The sequence below is a fragment of the Malaclemys terrapin genome, chromosome 19 (assembly GCF_027887155.1).
Source record: "Malaclemys terrapin pileata isolate rMalTer1 chromosome 19, rMalTer1.hap1, whole genome shotgun sequence".
In the NCBI taxonomy this organism is placed as follows: Eukaryota; Metazoa; Chordata; order Testudines; family Emydidae; genus Malaclemys; species Malaclemys terrapin.
This window is the reverse complement of record NC_071523.1, coordinates 21,237,631-21,251,881: the sequence shown is the minus strand read 5'-3', so window position 1 is coordinate 21,251,881 and position 14,251 is coordinate 21,237,631. Positions and strand designations below refer to the sequence as shown.

General features: G+C 49.2%; 1 protein-coding gene across 2 annotated transcripts in view; it reads left to right on the top strand.

Annotated features, from left to right (window-relative positions):
* The window catches only part of CHD5 (chromodomain helicase DNA binding protein 5), an 86,422-nt gene that overhangs the window by 34,429 nt on the left and 37,742 nt on the right, over positions 1 to 14,251 (top strand). For both annotated transcript variants that reach the window (XM_054008901.1, XM_054008902.1), the window contains exons 5-11: positions 785 to 1,023; positions 2,760 to 2,884; positions 5,504 to 5,627; positions 7,587 to 7,753; positions 8,320 to 8,538; positions 11,048 to 11,254; positions 11,402 to 11,613. In XM_054008901.1, coding sequence (XP_053864876.1) covers positions 785 to 1,023; positions 2,760 to 2,884; positions 5,504 to 5,627; positions 7,587 to 7,753; positions 8,320 to 8,538; positions 11,048 to 11,254; positions 11,402 to 11,613 — 1,293 coding nt within the window. The remainder of the gene's footprint in view (positions 1 to 784; positions 1,024 to 2,759; positions 2,885 to 5,503; positions 5,628 to 7,586; positions 7,754 to 8,319; positions 8,539 to 11,047; positions 11,255 to 11,401; positions 11,614 to 14,251) is intronic.

The window sequence follows — 14,251 nt, the reverse complement described above, 5'->3', positions numbered from 1 at the left end:
CCAATCGAGTTGATAAAGCCAGGGCATTAGAATCCTAATTCCTCACCAACAGAAAACCAATCATGTGCAGTTTACTGACATTCTGCCAGACTGCACAATCAGCTGCTCCTCACGTGCAGGATCTGGGCTACAATCTCTGCAGAGACTCCGGATGTCTCCCAAGTGGGGTTCTGCTCTCGCCCATAGCCAGCTGGACTCTAGGAGGTCACTGTTTGCTTTGAGGGCGAGGTTAGATGCAGCAGGGAACAGTTGCAATGTCCTATCACGGTGCTATACAAGTAGTAATGAATTAGCCCTGTCTCCAAAGCATTCTCTTTGCCTGTTTAAGTTTGCTGCCCTGGAGCATCATCTATACCTTGGTGCTTCACCACATGTATCCGAGAGTTGTTCTTCAGGACACAGTTTTCCAAGGGGTTTCATTGCAGGACTGGTTGGAAAAGGCAGAAATATTTTCACAAAAAAATTTGCCCAATTTTTTGTTGTTGAAAATTGCGAATATCCTCCCCTCCCCTCCGGCTGCTCTTTAAACTGGTTGAAAACGATCAAAGATTTTTTGGTGGAAAAAAAAGTCATTGACTATTTGAACATTCCCCTCTCTTTCCTTGCTAGGGCAGTTTTGGTTTCTACCATTTCCAGTGCATCTGTTGCCAGTGACTCTTCACAATCGGTGTCATGCATTGGCCACTAATTCATGTTACGCTTTTCCCTAGCGCATGATGAGTTAAAACAATCAGATAGCAGAGGAGCCCTATTGACTGGTGGTTTTTCCCGCCCTGCCCTGCAGGCCTCTCATTGCCAAGAAGAACCCCAAAATCCCCATGTCCAAGATGATGACGGTGCTTGGTGCCAAATGGCGAGAGTTCAGTGCCAACAACCCGTTCAAAGGCAGCTCGGCCGCGGCGGCGGCGGCTGCAGTGGCTGCAGCCGTGGAAACAGTCACCATTGCACCCCAGCTTTCTGCCAGCCCTCAGCAGTCTGCTCTGCCCATGGCCATCAGGAAAGCGAAAACCAAGGAGGGCAAAGGTAACGGGCCAGGCAGGAATGAATGGCTAACCGGACAGCTTGGGTAGATCTTGCAATGAGAAATGATACTTGCAATATATTATTTAGCCACTAGATGTGCCCGTGTGCTACCAGACAGGCTGTGAAGCCTGGTAAGCAAGGGAGACAAAGCTGGAAGTTGAGCTGTGGGGAAACTTGTGTGTCTGTAGTTGGTATTTGTTTTCTACAATAAATGCCACAGATGAACTGTGATTCCTTATATCATGACCGATCATGTTAGCAGGACCACGGAAAATTGTATAATAAATTAGTATCCTATTTTAAATAAAGCAATAATCATAATATTTCTTAATGTGATACCCGTGTCACAAAGGATCTCAAAGAGCTTTATAAATATTTGCTAGTGAAATCTCGCAACCTCCTGGAAAGTGCATTTTTCAAGCTGGTGTGAATTTGCAGGCCAGTAAGATCAGGACTGAGGGGCATTGGAAAATCTGCTGGGGGAAACTCAAATGGAATAGTAGGGGTGGTAGGATGCAGGGCAGGACATTGGCAGAGCAGATGTGTTCTGTCTGTATGCCTCTGTAATATTCAGCAGTCCGGCCGGTGCATTCCATCTGGACTGACCTAGGACGTTCAAGAACAGTCAAGAGACCACAATAGAAAAGATTACAAAAATAACGTATAAGGTATTTGATTTCCTAGAAGGCAGATGGAAGGACACTGCCTTCAAACCCCATTTGCAAGCACAGGGCTGACCATGTTAATCTACAGCAGCTCCTATGGAATTGATCTCATTTTTATTGAAATGAGTTTGTTACTATTAACATTTTCCTGCTCCTGACGGCGGAGACGGGAGGCTTCCCTCAGCGTTCAGAAAGGGCTTCCTGAGTCATTGGAAGAAAAAATGGGGAAAGGGAGGAGGGAGAGGAATCTCCCTTTGTTCCCACAGTGTTTTTCTTCATGAAGTTTCTGTTCCAGTTATGCAGCAGTCAATTCCCAATGCTTCGAGAGCTTTGACAGGAGCAGCCCAAGAGGCTTGGTGCTGGTTGCAACAGTTTTCCTTTCCCATAGTTTTAGTGCAGCATCTCTCAGTGCACTTGGTTGATCTTGTGGGAGGAAGCTGTCGTCTGTCTCCCTGGCCACACCCCCAGAGGTTAGTTATTTGCACCCATCTCTGCAGTATCTGAGCTGCAGTCCCTTTCCTGGCCCCTGGGGGGCAGGCTGCACTCTTCCCCCAAATGCAAAGCAGTTAAATATGAACCCTGGTTTATAAGTGAAGCAGTTGGCCATCCCTTAGTATTTGCTTAGGGTTCCCACTGCGGAGCCACAGAGAGCCAGGAATCCAGGGAAAAGAAGCACTTTCAGGGAAGGAGACATGCTGCTTTCATTGCTCTGCTCTTGCATTTATAAAAGTTCAGTGAGGAATGTGTGTGAAGCATCATTTTCAAACAGGAAGGAAACTGTAAAAATGTAGAGCCTTGAACGTGGGACCTTCAGCACCAAAGCACAGGCCTTTGCCTCTTTAACTAAAGGAGTCGCTCTGTTAACGGGTAGCAGTATTAGGCACTTATCCTCTGTGTGGATTCAGTGTGCGTGGGGGAACATGATGTGATAAGCTAGAATGTTACACAGGCAATGCAAACACTCAGAAGATCCTTGAACGAAGGTAAATTATGAGCGATGGGATTTGGGGAGAATGTAGAAATCAAGGTGTCCATCATTAGAACGTCAAGAAAATCTTTTTGTTCATTTAGGTCCAGGAGTGCGGAAGAAAATCAAGGGCTCCAAAGATGGGAAGAAAAAGGGGAAGGGGAAAAAGATGGCGGGCCTGAAATTCCGGTTTGGAGGAATCGCCAACAAAAGGAAAAAAGGCTCCTCAGTAAGCACTCTCTGTCTCTAAACGGGGAATGTTGGTGCTGGTGGAAGGTGCTGGGCGGGCAGCCCTGGGGATTGGAGTCCTCTGTTTTCCCCCAACATTTTGGGTAGTGGCCGGGCAAGCTTCTCCTGCCTGAAGCCCCATTCGCAGATAGGAGAAGGGTGTTCAGTTCTGTAGCTCATTCAGTTTTGGCCTCTCGCTGCCAAGAAGGGAGGCAATTAGTGCCAGTTGCACTGATGGGTATTGGATGTGGCTACTTGTCCCACAGAGCTGGGCTATGACCATCAACCCATTTCGCACAGGGGGAAATTCACTCCTGTGCAGGGAGGGGCCAGCACACAGTCTGAGCAGCACCAAGGGCTGGAGTGGAATTTACACAGGGCATTGGCCCTCTGCACTGGCATGCATTTCACCCACTGAGAGCGCCGGGGAAATGCTGGCAGTCCCTCTGCACTTGGGCCTGGGTAAGGAAATCTTAAAATCTCATTTGCGTTTCTTTGTTAGAAACCAATCTTTGCTCAGTGGGTATTCTTTGGAAGAGAACTGCATCCAGGCTCACGTTCCTAGAGATGGCATGTTTGGGAATTTCTTCCACTAAAATCATAGAATCAGTTTTAATACTTTGCTGTGGTGAGTTCAGTGATAACATAATTTCAGATTTCATTTGCAAATAAACTCTTTAGGGCCTGCCCTTGTATTGAATGCATGTCAGATAGAATTAGCAAATGTTTTAATTCTATTACCATATCTAGCCTGTGTTTTTCCAGCACAGTTCCTGGAGTAGACTACCATAGGAATAAATGGAGGGACAAAAAAAATCTGTAATACAGTTTGCATACTGTGCACTTGGCAGTGTATGAATATCAAATGTATGCAGAGTATTTTAAAGAATAAATCTTTTAAATAACTGTTAAATAAGGACAGAACTCCTGTAGGTCTTGATAATATTGATCAGAATCCCATAACTTCAGCCTTACTGGAGTTCACTAACCCTCTGGATCCATTGCACGTAATATAATCAGTTTGTAAATTACTTTTGTGCAACAGAGATTCAAGTGAAAGAAGCGTTTTTGAACCAGTCCACTGCAGTAGTTTTCAAACATACGTATTGAATATGTGGCAAATTTTCAAAAGTGGGCCCTAGATTTGTGCATTCACATTTTCAAGTGATGCTAAAAGCTCAGAGTTGCTCCCACGGTTAGTTAGAGGACTAAGTACAGGGTGTGTGTGAATCAAAGCTTTGGGGAGATGGGTTTAGGGTCCAGAATGAGAATTTAGACATGTTAATTTTAGGTGTGATGTCACAGTGTAAGTTTTAGCTCAAGTAACTATTTGCAAAAAAAAAAAAAAAAAAAAAAAAAAAAACCCTAAGTAGTGAGTGTGTGACTTTTTGTGTGCGCGTGCGCATGCCGGGGTTACAGCAGACTGAAGCAATGTGTGTGTGTGTGTGTGTGTGCCCTCACCGTCTCGGACCTGGAGAGATAGTGCAGCCACCCAAGTGAGGGAGAGGAGGAGAGCTCCCCACTTTTAGCAGAGGATGTGGTAGCTTTGTTTCCCCCAGCCCTGCTCCCCCTCACTTTAACAGACACACATGCTTGTTTAGTGCTTTTCCTGGCAGGGGCTATTCTGGTTGAGGCCTGGAATTCTGAGCCCTCATTGTGTCTGATACGCAAAGCTCCTGTTGGCTGGATCAGTCCCGTTTTGTGATCCAGGCAAAATCTGAACTGTGCTCAAATACAGTATCTCATGGAGCTACTTTTCAAGGGCACGAGCCAACAGCTCTTTACCTGCCAGGTCCTGGGTGAGGATGCTGCATTTCTCCTGCAAGACTAAACCTGTCTAGTTGCCTGTGCTGTAATCCCGACTCACCCAAGCCGTGCCATTGACTCCAGTGAGGGGTGCAGGGAGTAGTCCTAGTGCCTGAGGTGTTCGATCAGACCATTGGGCCTTCTGGTCCAGTGTCCTGCCTCTGGCCAATCCCCGGTGTTCAGGGGACACTGAGCCGTCCCAGAATGACCCCTGGCTGGTTGTGCAGTGCACTCTGTGCATTTGTGAAGGTGTTGTCAGAGACAGCCAGGGAGCCCAGTCTCCGTCTCTTGTCAGGTAAGTGGAGAAGAAATTGGACTGTCGCCTGATTTAAATGGCTTGATTTGCACCCTTTAAATCTGCACTCAGAGTCTTTCAGTGATTTGGGATCTTAATCTGTCTGCTCCCTTCAACAGCTGCTGGAGGTGCCAGTGCACAGGCCTGGCAGCCTCCCTGCAGAGCTGAAGAGGAGAGAGCATTGTCCTGCAGAAACCAGTGGCTCGACACTGAGTCCGAGAGATTGGTGTAACACATAAAATTTACTTTGTGACACACTCTCATAACCTCTGCACCGTGGCACCAGGAGCCGTATAAGCCTGCATGGGGCCTGTCCCTAACTACTCAATGAGCCTGCAAGTTTTGCCGCTTGCTTTCGATGGGCTCAGCTCCGAGGAGCTCACTCTGTGGGCTGTGTTCTCCCTGTGCATTCGCCCAGCTCCTCGGTGCTGTGCTCCTCCTGCTGCGAGGACTGGCCCTCTGGCAGTGGGGGACGAGAGGCCAACGCTTTGCCTCTGTGTGGTTTGATTTCCCTTGCAGAGTGAAGAGGAGGAGCGGGAGGAGTCGGACTTTGACAGCGCCAGCATCAACAGCTCTTCGGTGCGCTCCGAATGCTCGGCGGGCTTGGGAAAGAGAGGGAAGAGGAGGAGAAAGAAAAAGAGGAGTAGGCCATTTCTTTGTACTCCGCTCCTGTTCTGTTTGGATTTCCCACTTTGATGTGTGCTTCTCTGGTCCCTGGAGCCCTGTGTGGGAGCTTTCACTGCAGCATCTGACCCTGGCTCCGTGTGGGGGTGTGTGGGGGCGAGGGGCGCCTTCATTCACACCCAACGCGAAACGCCACTGCTGGCTTGTGTCTCGCCAGGGCTGTGAGCAGCTCCCGTGCTTTCAGCACTGCCGCGCAGTCCCAGCACAGCCTGCTTTGGAGGGAGAGCCCTGTCTGCTGGCCTGGCATTGTTCCCCTTCCATGGAAACGGTATTTCCGGGAACACGCCACCAGTAAATTTAGCCTTACAGTGTGGCCAGCCACGTAGGCCAAGGTGTCTAGCTGACATGTGGGCCATAGGGGAGCATGAAGATGCGAACGAGATTAGGGTTTTTTTTGCCTATGTTAAATGCCAGAGTAATTCGCAGGGCGCATGCTTCATTCAGCCTCACGGACATGCCCTGGGATAAGAAATGCATGCAAGCCGCAGGACAAGGCACGCAGCAGGGTATTGGATCAGACGTATCTATCGGTTTTTGGATACCATTGATTTTTTTTTAGCGACACTTTCTCTGCTTCATTGCTACTGAAAAAATCCATAAAGGTCCCTTTGGACTGAACTGCCCGGATGTGTTCCACGGGCACCGGCTCGGCAGCTTCTCTCTCCGCCCCTGAAGGACTCCAGGAGCGACGTGTACGGCTGGTTTCCCCCCACCCTCCCGGTCTTCCATTAACTGCAGCAGCTTGGCTCCTCCTCAGCTGTGGCTGGCTCAGCACAGCCATCTGCTCCAGGCAGCACCGGCCTGGCTGTGCTCTCAGCCTGGGCAGTCATTTTCTCTTGTAGTGCGACAGAAAAGATCCTTTTCCTTTTATCTTCCGGCCTTGCTCAGCACGAGATATTTCAGATCCAGAAATTCCAAATATCCTGTAGCTTCTTATCTGCACCCTCGGGTTACACTTCCAGCCAATCAAAGGGAAGCTTCTGGATGTGGGGCTGGAAGCTTCTGCTGGGATAGGAAATGAGACTGTCTCACCCGGGCCATGCGTAGTCCTGATTCTCTGGGTTTGACATCTTACACTGGTGAGCGCTGAGCTCACGAAGACTGGGACTGGCTGCGAATCAGTCCCCTACACGAAGACGGAATCTGTTTAGTCTTTTTGTTTGTTGTTCACGCTGCAGCAGTGCAGGGAGACCCCGTTGTGCGAGGTGCTGTACAAATACCTAGTGAGAGGCAGACTCTGCCCCAAGGAGCATATAGTCTTAGGAGATCAGACTGACAAAGGGAGGCTCGTTATCTTCCCTAGTTTACAGACGAGCGGTTGTGCACAGAGCGTTTTCAGTGACTTGTTCCAGGTCACTCAGGGAGGCTGTGGCAGAACTGGGACTTGAAGCCAGATCTACTGAGTCCTAGTCCAGTGCCTTAACCATAGAACCATCCTGCCCTTCCTTGTCCCCTGCTGTACCTGGCTGGAGGAGCTCCTGCCTCTGAGTCTAGCACGCACACAGGGAGACCAGAGTAGTCCAAAGAGGAAGAGTCCTTCTCGGCTGTGTTATTGTTGCATGGTACATTTGCAGTTGATGGTGATGGTATCTGCGGAGGTTTCTCTGACTGGCCTCCCTTGCAACCTCTCCAGGTTCTGGCATTCTCCATTGAGAGCCTGAAGGAACCAAAGGAGGATACAGTGTGGAGAGAGAAAGAGAGACAGAGGTGAGAGGATGCTGTGTGCAAAGACCCAGATAAACTGATGCTGAGGGACAGAGAGGTAGGGGAATGTAATAGATGGGGACTAAGGTGGAATGTTCTCTTTGTTTCCTTAAATATAATTAATCCTTTTACAAGAGAAATTGTCTCGTTTCCTCCTGGGAAAGCATGTGATGGCTGCTGCTTCTCTGACTGTCCAGTGTGTCCCTTGTTCTAGTTGACGAAGGGGATGGATATGAGACCGACCACCAGGATTACTGCGAAGTCTGCCAGCAGGGAGGGGAGATTATCCTGTGCGACACTTGTCCTCGCGCCTATCACCTCGTCTGCCTAGATCCTGAGCTGGAGAAAGCGCCGGAGGGCAAGTGGAGCTGCCCTCACTGTGTGAGTCACTGCGGGGTTGGTTTGAAACTGGGTAACTTTGCTGCTGAAAATCAGCTTGGGACATAGTCGGGAGCACTAACGAAATGAGGGTGGCTCTTCTGCAGAGAGTAGCGCTCAGAGTTTTGTATGTCCCACCCCTCGCGGCACATGGAATTACCTACATCACAGCGGCACCCTGCCCAAAAGGAGCCTTTGTTTTTTAGTTGGTGCTGTGTGATCATTGGCTCTGAAACCAGGTCCGGGGCCAGAGCGGCAGGACTTGTCTGTAGCCAAACTGAGCTGCAGTGTTCACCATAGAGGTGGCTTAGTGGAGCTAAGATTCAGGTTGGAAATGGCCTTGGCTCCCTGGATTCATGGATCCAAGTCCCTGGCAGGCTGACTTAGCGTCTCAGGCTGTTCCTACCCCACAGGAGCTCTTGCAGCTGAGTGTTCGGGTGCTGAGGGTTGAGACCTCAGCCCCCAGGGGAAAGTGCCCAGGTGTGTTTAGACACATATCAGATACCCCCGGGGCACTGGATAGGCCACCGACGTAACTGCTCAGCACGGTGCTGACGCCTCTTCCCTAGGAGAAGGAAGGGATCCAGTGGGAGCCGAAGGAAGAGGAGGAGGAGGAGGAGGAAGGAGGCGAAGAGGAGGAGGATGATCACATGGAGTTTTGCCGTGTGTGTAAGGATGGGGGGGAGCTGCTGTGCTGTGACACCTGCCCATCTTCCTACCACCTGCATTGTCTGAACCCGCCTCTGCCGGAAATCCCAAACGGTGAATGGCTCTGCCCGCGCTGTACAGTGAGTGTTACCAGCATTTGTCCTGCCGCCCCCAAGGAGTGGGGCTTAGGTTGACCTGAGGGTTTCAAAACTAGAAGCTAGAGTCAGGGCAGTCAGCTGCCCCTCTCTGAGGGGCTCTGCTCCCACCCCCCTCTGATGTGCCCACCATCCCATGCCCTCTTCCCCGATGGGCCTGCCGTCCTGCCCCTCACTTCCTGCTCTGCAGAGTCTGTCATCCCCCTCCCCGGCTGCCTTTAGGGCAGTGGCTCTCAAACTTTGGTACTGGCGACCCCTCTCACTTAGCAAGCCTCTGAGTGCGACCCCCTTTATACATTAAAAACACTTCTTTATATATTTAACCCCATTATAAATGCTGGAGGCAAAGTGGGGTTTGAGGTGGAGGCTGACAGCTCAAGACCCCCCATGTAATAACCTCCTGACCCCCTGAGGGGTCCCGACCCCCAGTTTGAGAACCCCTGGGCTAGGGCCTGCTGGGTCTCTGTAAGGCTCCGTTCCCTGCACAGACTCCCTGTCCTATGCAGATGACCGGTTATTTCCCTGCAGCTTTTTAGATTAAGTGTCAGGTCCCATTTAATGCATCTCCTGCGTGAAGGAATCTCCCCACCCGAGGCAGCCGAGCTGCTGTGGCAGGTGGGCGTGATTTGTGGAGCCCGCGGCAGCGCTGGAGAATTAAATATGGGAATAGTGAAACAGTTATTACTTCCCGGCCCATTCTATCCCCAGCTGGGACGTGCAGCATAATGGCCGCTCAGACAAAGCCATCCTTCTCCAGCACGCATGCATCCAGGGGATGGATCTGCCATCATTCAAGGTGCCTTGGGGGGGCACTCTCTCACCCACCCCACCCCATGTGTTTCACCCCTCTTACTCAGGCTTACTTGTTACTGTCTGACCAGTAAAGAAGGGCACTGATTAAGAAACAAGCCCTGGGGTTGACATAGCAGTTTGCACCGACCTCAGAGCACAGCAATTCCTTTCAGGACTGTCCAGGCTGAGTCAGAGGTGGCAGGCCAGGCCTGGAACTGGCCTGGCTCTGGGGTTGTTAAAAACTGCCCAGTTTGTTGCATGACCTTGGGTTCCCTTGAGTCTGGGCCTAATTTACTGCCAGTTGCTGCTGCCCATCCTGCCTGGGGATTTCCCACAATGGAAGCAGTTTCCAGTTATGGCCCAGGCTCCAGCAGAGACTGTTCAGGGGGGCTCTGGATTAGGGCACCTCCCTCTCTGCCCAGGCAATGCTAGGGTTACCATATTTAAAAAATAAAAAAAGAGGACACTCCACGGGGCCCTGGCCCCGCCCCTTTCCCAACCCCGGCCCCGCCCCAACTCCGCCCCTTCCCCGCTCCTTCCCCAAAGTCCCCACCCTAACTCCGCCCCCTCCCCTGAGTGCCCCACATTCCCCCTCCTGCCTCCCAGCCACGCGAAAAGGGCTGCCTGAGCGCTACCGGCTTCACGGTTTTCCGGGCAGCCCCCAGACCTTGCGCCCCCGGCCGGCGCTTCCCCAGCTGGAGCCCGGGACGGGAAGTGCCCAGCCAAGGGCGCAGGGTCTGGAGGCTGCCTGGCAAACCTTGAAGCCGGTAGCGCTCGGGCTTTGGGCAGCCCCCATGCCTCCGGATCCTGCACCCCCGGCCAGGCATTTCCCCTCCCGGGCTCCGGCGACTGCTGTACTCCCTGTTCAGGAGTACAGGGAGTACTTAGCCCTCGGCGCCTGCTTTAAGGTAAGCCAGGGAGTATTTTTCCCAGACATGTTTGGCTTTTTGGAAATTCCCCCCAGACAGGGGTTTGATTACCAAAAAGCCGGACATGTCCGGGAAAAAACGGATGTATGGTAACCCTAGGCAATGCCCTCCTTCCCTGGACAGCTTACTCCTAGGGGGATTCTGCACCACTGCACAATGCAGAATTTGTGCAGAATTCATGTTCCCCGCAGAATTCTATTTTCTCCCGCAGAATTTGTGATTTCCACCAAAATGCTTCCTTTTGATGGAAATCACAAATTTCAGCCCCTGTCCCGTGACAGTTCCTGAATCTTTTTTTGTTGTCTGTATTGTGACCGACATACTTGCTGACAGGTATTTTGTAATAAGTTACCAAAATAGTTGAAACTGGCCTGATTATATGGTGTTATTTTGATAAATAAAATACAGAGAGTTTTGCAGAATTTTAGAATATTGTGTGTAGAATTGTTAATTTTTTGGTGCAGAATTCCCTCAGAGTAACAGCTCCCCTCACAGCTTGGCCCGGGCAGGATCTGCGCTACATTCCCCCACTGCAGACCTCTTTGCCCTCCAGCAGACTCCACTGCCAGTGCAGGCCCAGTGCTCAATCTAGGCCAGGTCTGGTGCCCAACCATTGATAAGCCAGGGATTTGGTAGTGATGGGTTGGACTTTCCCTGGTGTTTCAGGGCTGTGCTGCCAGAGGAGAGGAAGCGGGAAGTGCTGTGTGGGGCTGACAGGGCCCATTTTAAACCATGAGTGTGTGTATGTTATTTTTACATCCTTTTATTCTCAGTGCCCTCCCTTAAAAGGCAAAGTCCAACGCATCCTGCACTGGGTCTGGAGAGAGCCCCCTGCCCCCTTCCTGTCTGGGCTCCGTCCGCCTGACCTGGAGCTGTCTGTCCCTCCACCAAAGCCCCTGGAGGGGATCCCGGAGCGGGAGTTCTTTGTGAAGTGGGCAGGACTCTCCTTCTGGCACTGCTCCTGGGTCAAAGAGCTGCAGGTAAGAAGCAGCATGGCTGGTGAGAGGGGGACTGCGTGTGGTGCTGCCCATGGCTGGGCCTGGCACACCTGTGGCCCTTTTCGATAGGTGTGGGGGCGGTGTTGAAACATAACCAGCTCCCCGCTTTGTTGCTGTCTCCGGGCACAGCTGGAGCTCTACCACACCGTGATGTACCGCAACTACCAAAGAAAGAACGACATGGACGAGCCCCCGGCCTTCGACTACGGCTCCGGGGACGAGGACGGCAAAAGCGAGAAGCGGAAGAACAAAGACCCGCAGTACGTCAAGATGGAGGAGAAGTACTATCGCTACGGCATCAAACCCGAGTGGATGATGATTCACCGAATCCTGAATCACAGGTGGGGAGTTGTGTGGGAGAGAGGGGTTAGGTGTACAGATGCCTACAACTCCTATAACATCAGGGGGCAAATATTGCCCATAGGGCCTCGTGAAGATCTGTAAAGAAGGAATTCTGAGTGAAAACTGATGCATTCACCTTGCCTCCTTTTGCAAATGAAGGTGTAGGGAGCTGTTCCTCCCCATGTCATTAGTATGGACTGTGTGATATTCCCAGTCCTGCAGAGGTTTTTGGGGTGGTGATTTATGGTGATTAGCTAGGGTTTGTTTTTTTTGGGGTGGGGGGGGAAACTAGCATTTCTGTAGCAAACAGTATTTCTCTGTCAAGCCTAGTTTGAGGGCAATATTCATTAAAGCAGCGGTTAGATCTGCTTGTGCTAGGAACATAACGTACCGCAGAGTTATCAGCGAGATGTTGGCGAAGTTACACACACAAAGCATTTCAACTTTGGATTCTACCCACTGACGTTATTGACTCTGGCCTTGAATTTAGGCAGCCAAGAGTGTAGGGATCACCCAGGCTAGTGCCATGTGGCCATTCGCGACACAGCGCTGTAATATTAGAACATAGACAGCCTGGTGCTGCTCATGTGTGTCACCAGTGTTAACCCAGAACAATTCCACCAATTCTAATGGAATTAATCTGAATTTCCAGACTGTGTAAGGGAGAGCAGAATTTGTCCTGGGATGTCTCTCCAAGGCCAAACTTTCTCCTGGCTAGGGGACGGGAATTTACCTACCGCTTTGCTTCTGTGACACTAATTTGCTCCTCCTAAAGAGAGTAAAGCTGTAAACTTATTCCAAGGCTATCATCACCTTGGAAGCTTGTTACAGAGCTGAAAGTGAGGCCAAAAATGAATTGTTGCATTATTTCCATTTCTATTAAATTGCACATTAAAAATATAGATAGTAAATTCTTCTAAAAGGTGGATCTTGGTGTTATTAAACTTTCCCCAAATACATTATTTGGATCCCTGATGCCAACTAATATTTTACTGAAAAATTCATAAATTTCTTCTGTGACTGGGTGATCAGTCTTTCTCCTATTGATTGCACCATGCAGCTGCTATTACTCACCCAAACTACTCGCAAATGCCAGTCCATTTCTGTGTATGCTGTTCATTTCTTTGGGGAATCATGCATTCCACCCTCACTCAAATCACATCGAAGACATTAGCAGGAATTTGAGAATCACATGTATACCGAGAAGTAGCTAATGCGCACATAACTCCCTCGGAGGCTAATGGGACTGCGCGTGAAGAGAAGAATTTAAATGAATTGCATATGTGAGTCCTTTCAATTATTTAGCCATGATATCTGCATTTATTTGTGCTGAAGACATTTCCTATGTATTAGATAATCTTGTGAGTTGATATCTTTTTTAAAAAAAAAAAGTCAAAAGGCAAGGATCACTTTGTAGAACTTCTAATTAGGAATCACACACTTCTCTTCAAAGCGGTTTGACGGGGACTGAGTAAAGTTGTGTGGCTAAAACCTGTGCCAGAGTTTCATTCTGTGTAAATCACGCAGGACTTGCCTTTTATAAATAACCGGAGTCTGAAAGGTTTTTATTAGTTTTTCAGTGTAACTGGTATGAGAAATGTATAAGGAGACATGATAAGCTTTTCAAAATAATCAATGGACTAGAAAAGGTCTATTGGGAACTTTTGTTCACCATGTCCCATAATACAAGAACTGGGGGACATTCAATAAACTTTTAAAACTAGTAACTTTTCACATAATACAAAATTAGCCTGTGGAACTCACTGCAACAAGATACCATTGAGGCCAAGAGCATAGCAGGATTTGGAAGAGACATTTGTATAAATGTGAGAATATCCAGAACAACAATAGTAAGGAAAAAATTAACAGACCCCCAAGAATTTTGGAAGGGATATAAACTTTCATTCTTCAGGGCATAAGCCAACTTCTAACTAATGGGTTTTAGGAAAGGACTTTCCTTGGGGACAGATTATTCCATAAGTGCTTGCATCTTTCTTTGAAACATCCGTCAGTGTTGGAGATAGGATACTGGATGAGCGCCTATGTTCCTGGGCATAGGCTGAGACCCTGCCCTGCTCTTTCTGACTTTCATTCTTTTAAGTTTAAAAACATTTAACTAATTCTCTTGCTCTTTCACTAACAGCCCTATGTTCACTGATCTCTGAGCAGCCATGGACACATACTGCACGCTGTGCACATACTCTGACTCTACAGCCTTCAGCACTGTGGTGTTATATAAATTATTGTCCCCAACACTAAATTACAGGCAGCGCAGACACAGTGAAATCGTGTGGCTTTTAGCTTCTGTGATTGATTAAACATACACAGCAGATTAATGGACCATTCCACCTGAAACTATTGATTCCTTCTTGGTGTTATTTTAGCTCTGCATGGACCTCATAATCTGCAGGTACAAACAGAGGATGGAGTATTCGGTTTCTTGAAAATAGGGTCATAGTAAGCTGTTTGCTTAGGATTGAAACTTGGCTAAACAAGTCTTGGTGCTCCCCCTGGGAATGTTCCTGAATTCCTCGCCTTTGGAAGGGCAGGCCCCCCCATTGCTGTATATTTATATCTGGATATTTGGTTGTTTTGTGCACGTGTATGAGAGATTTATCACACAAACAGCCCATCTCT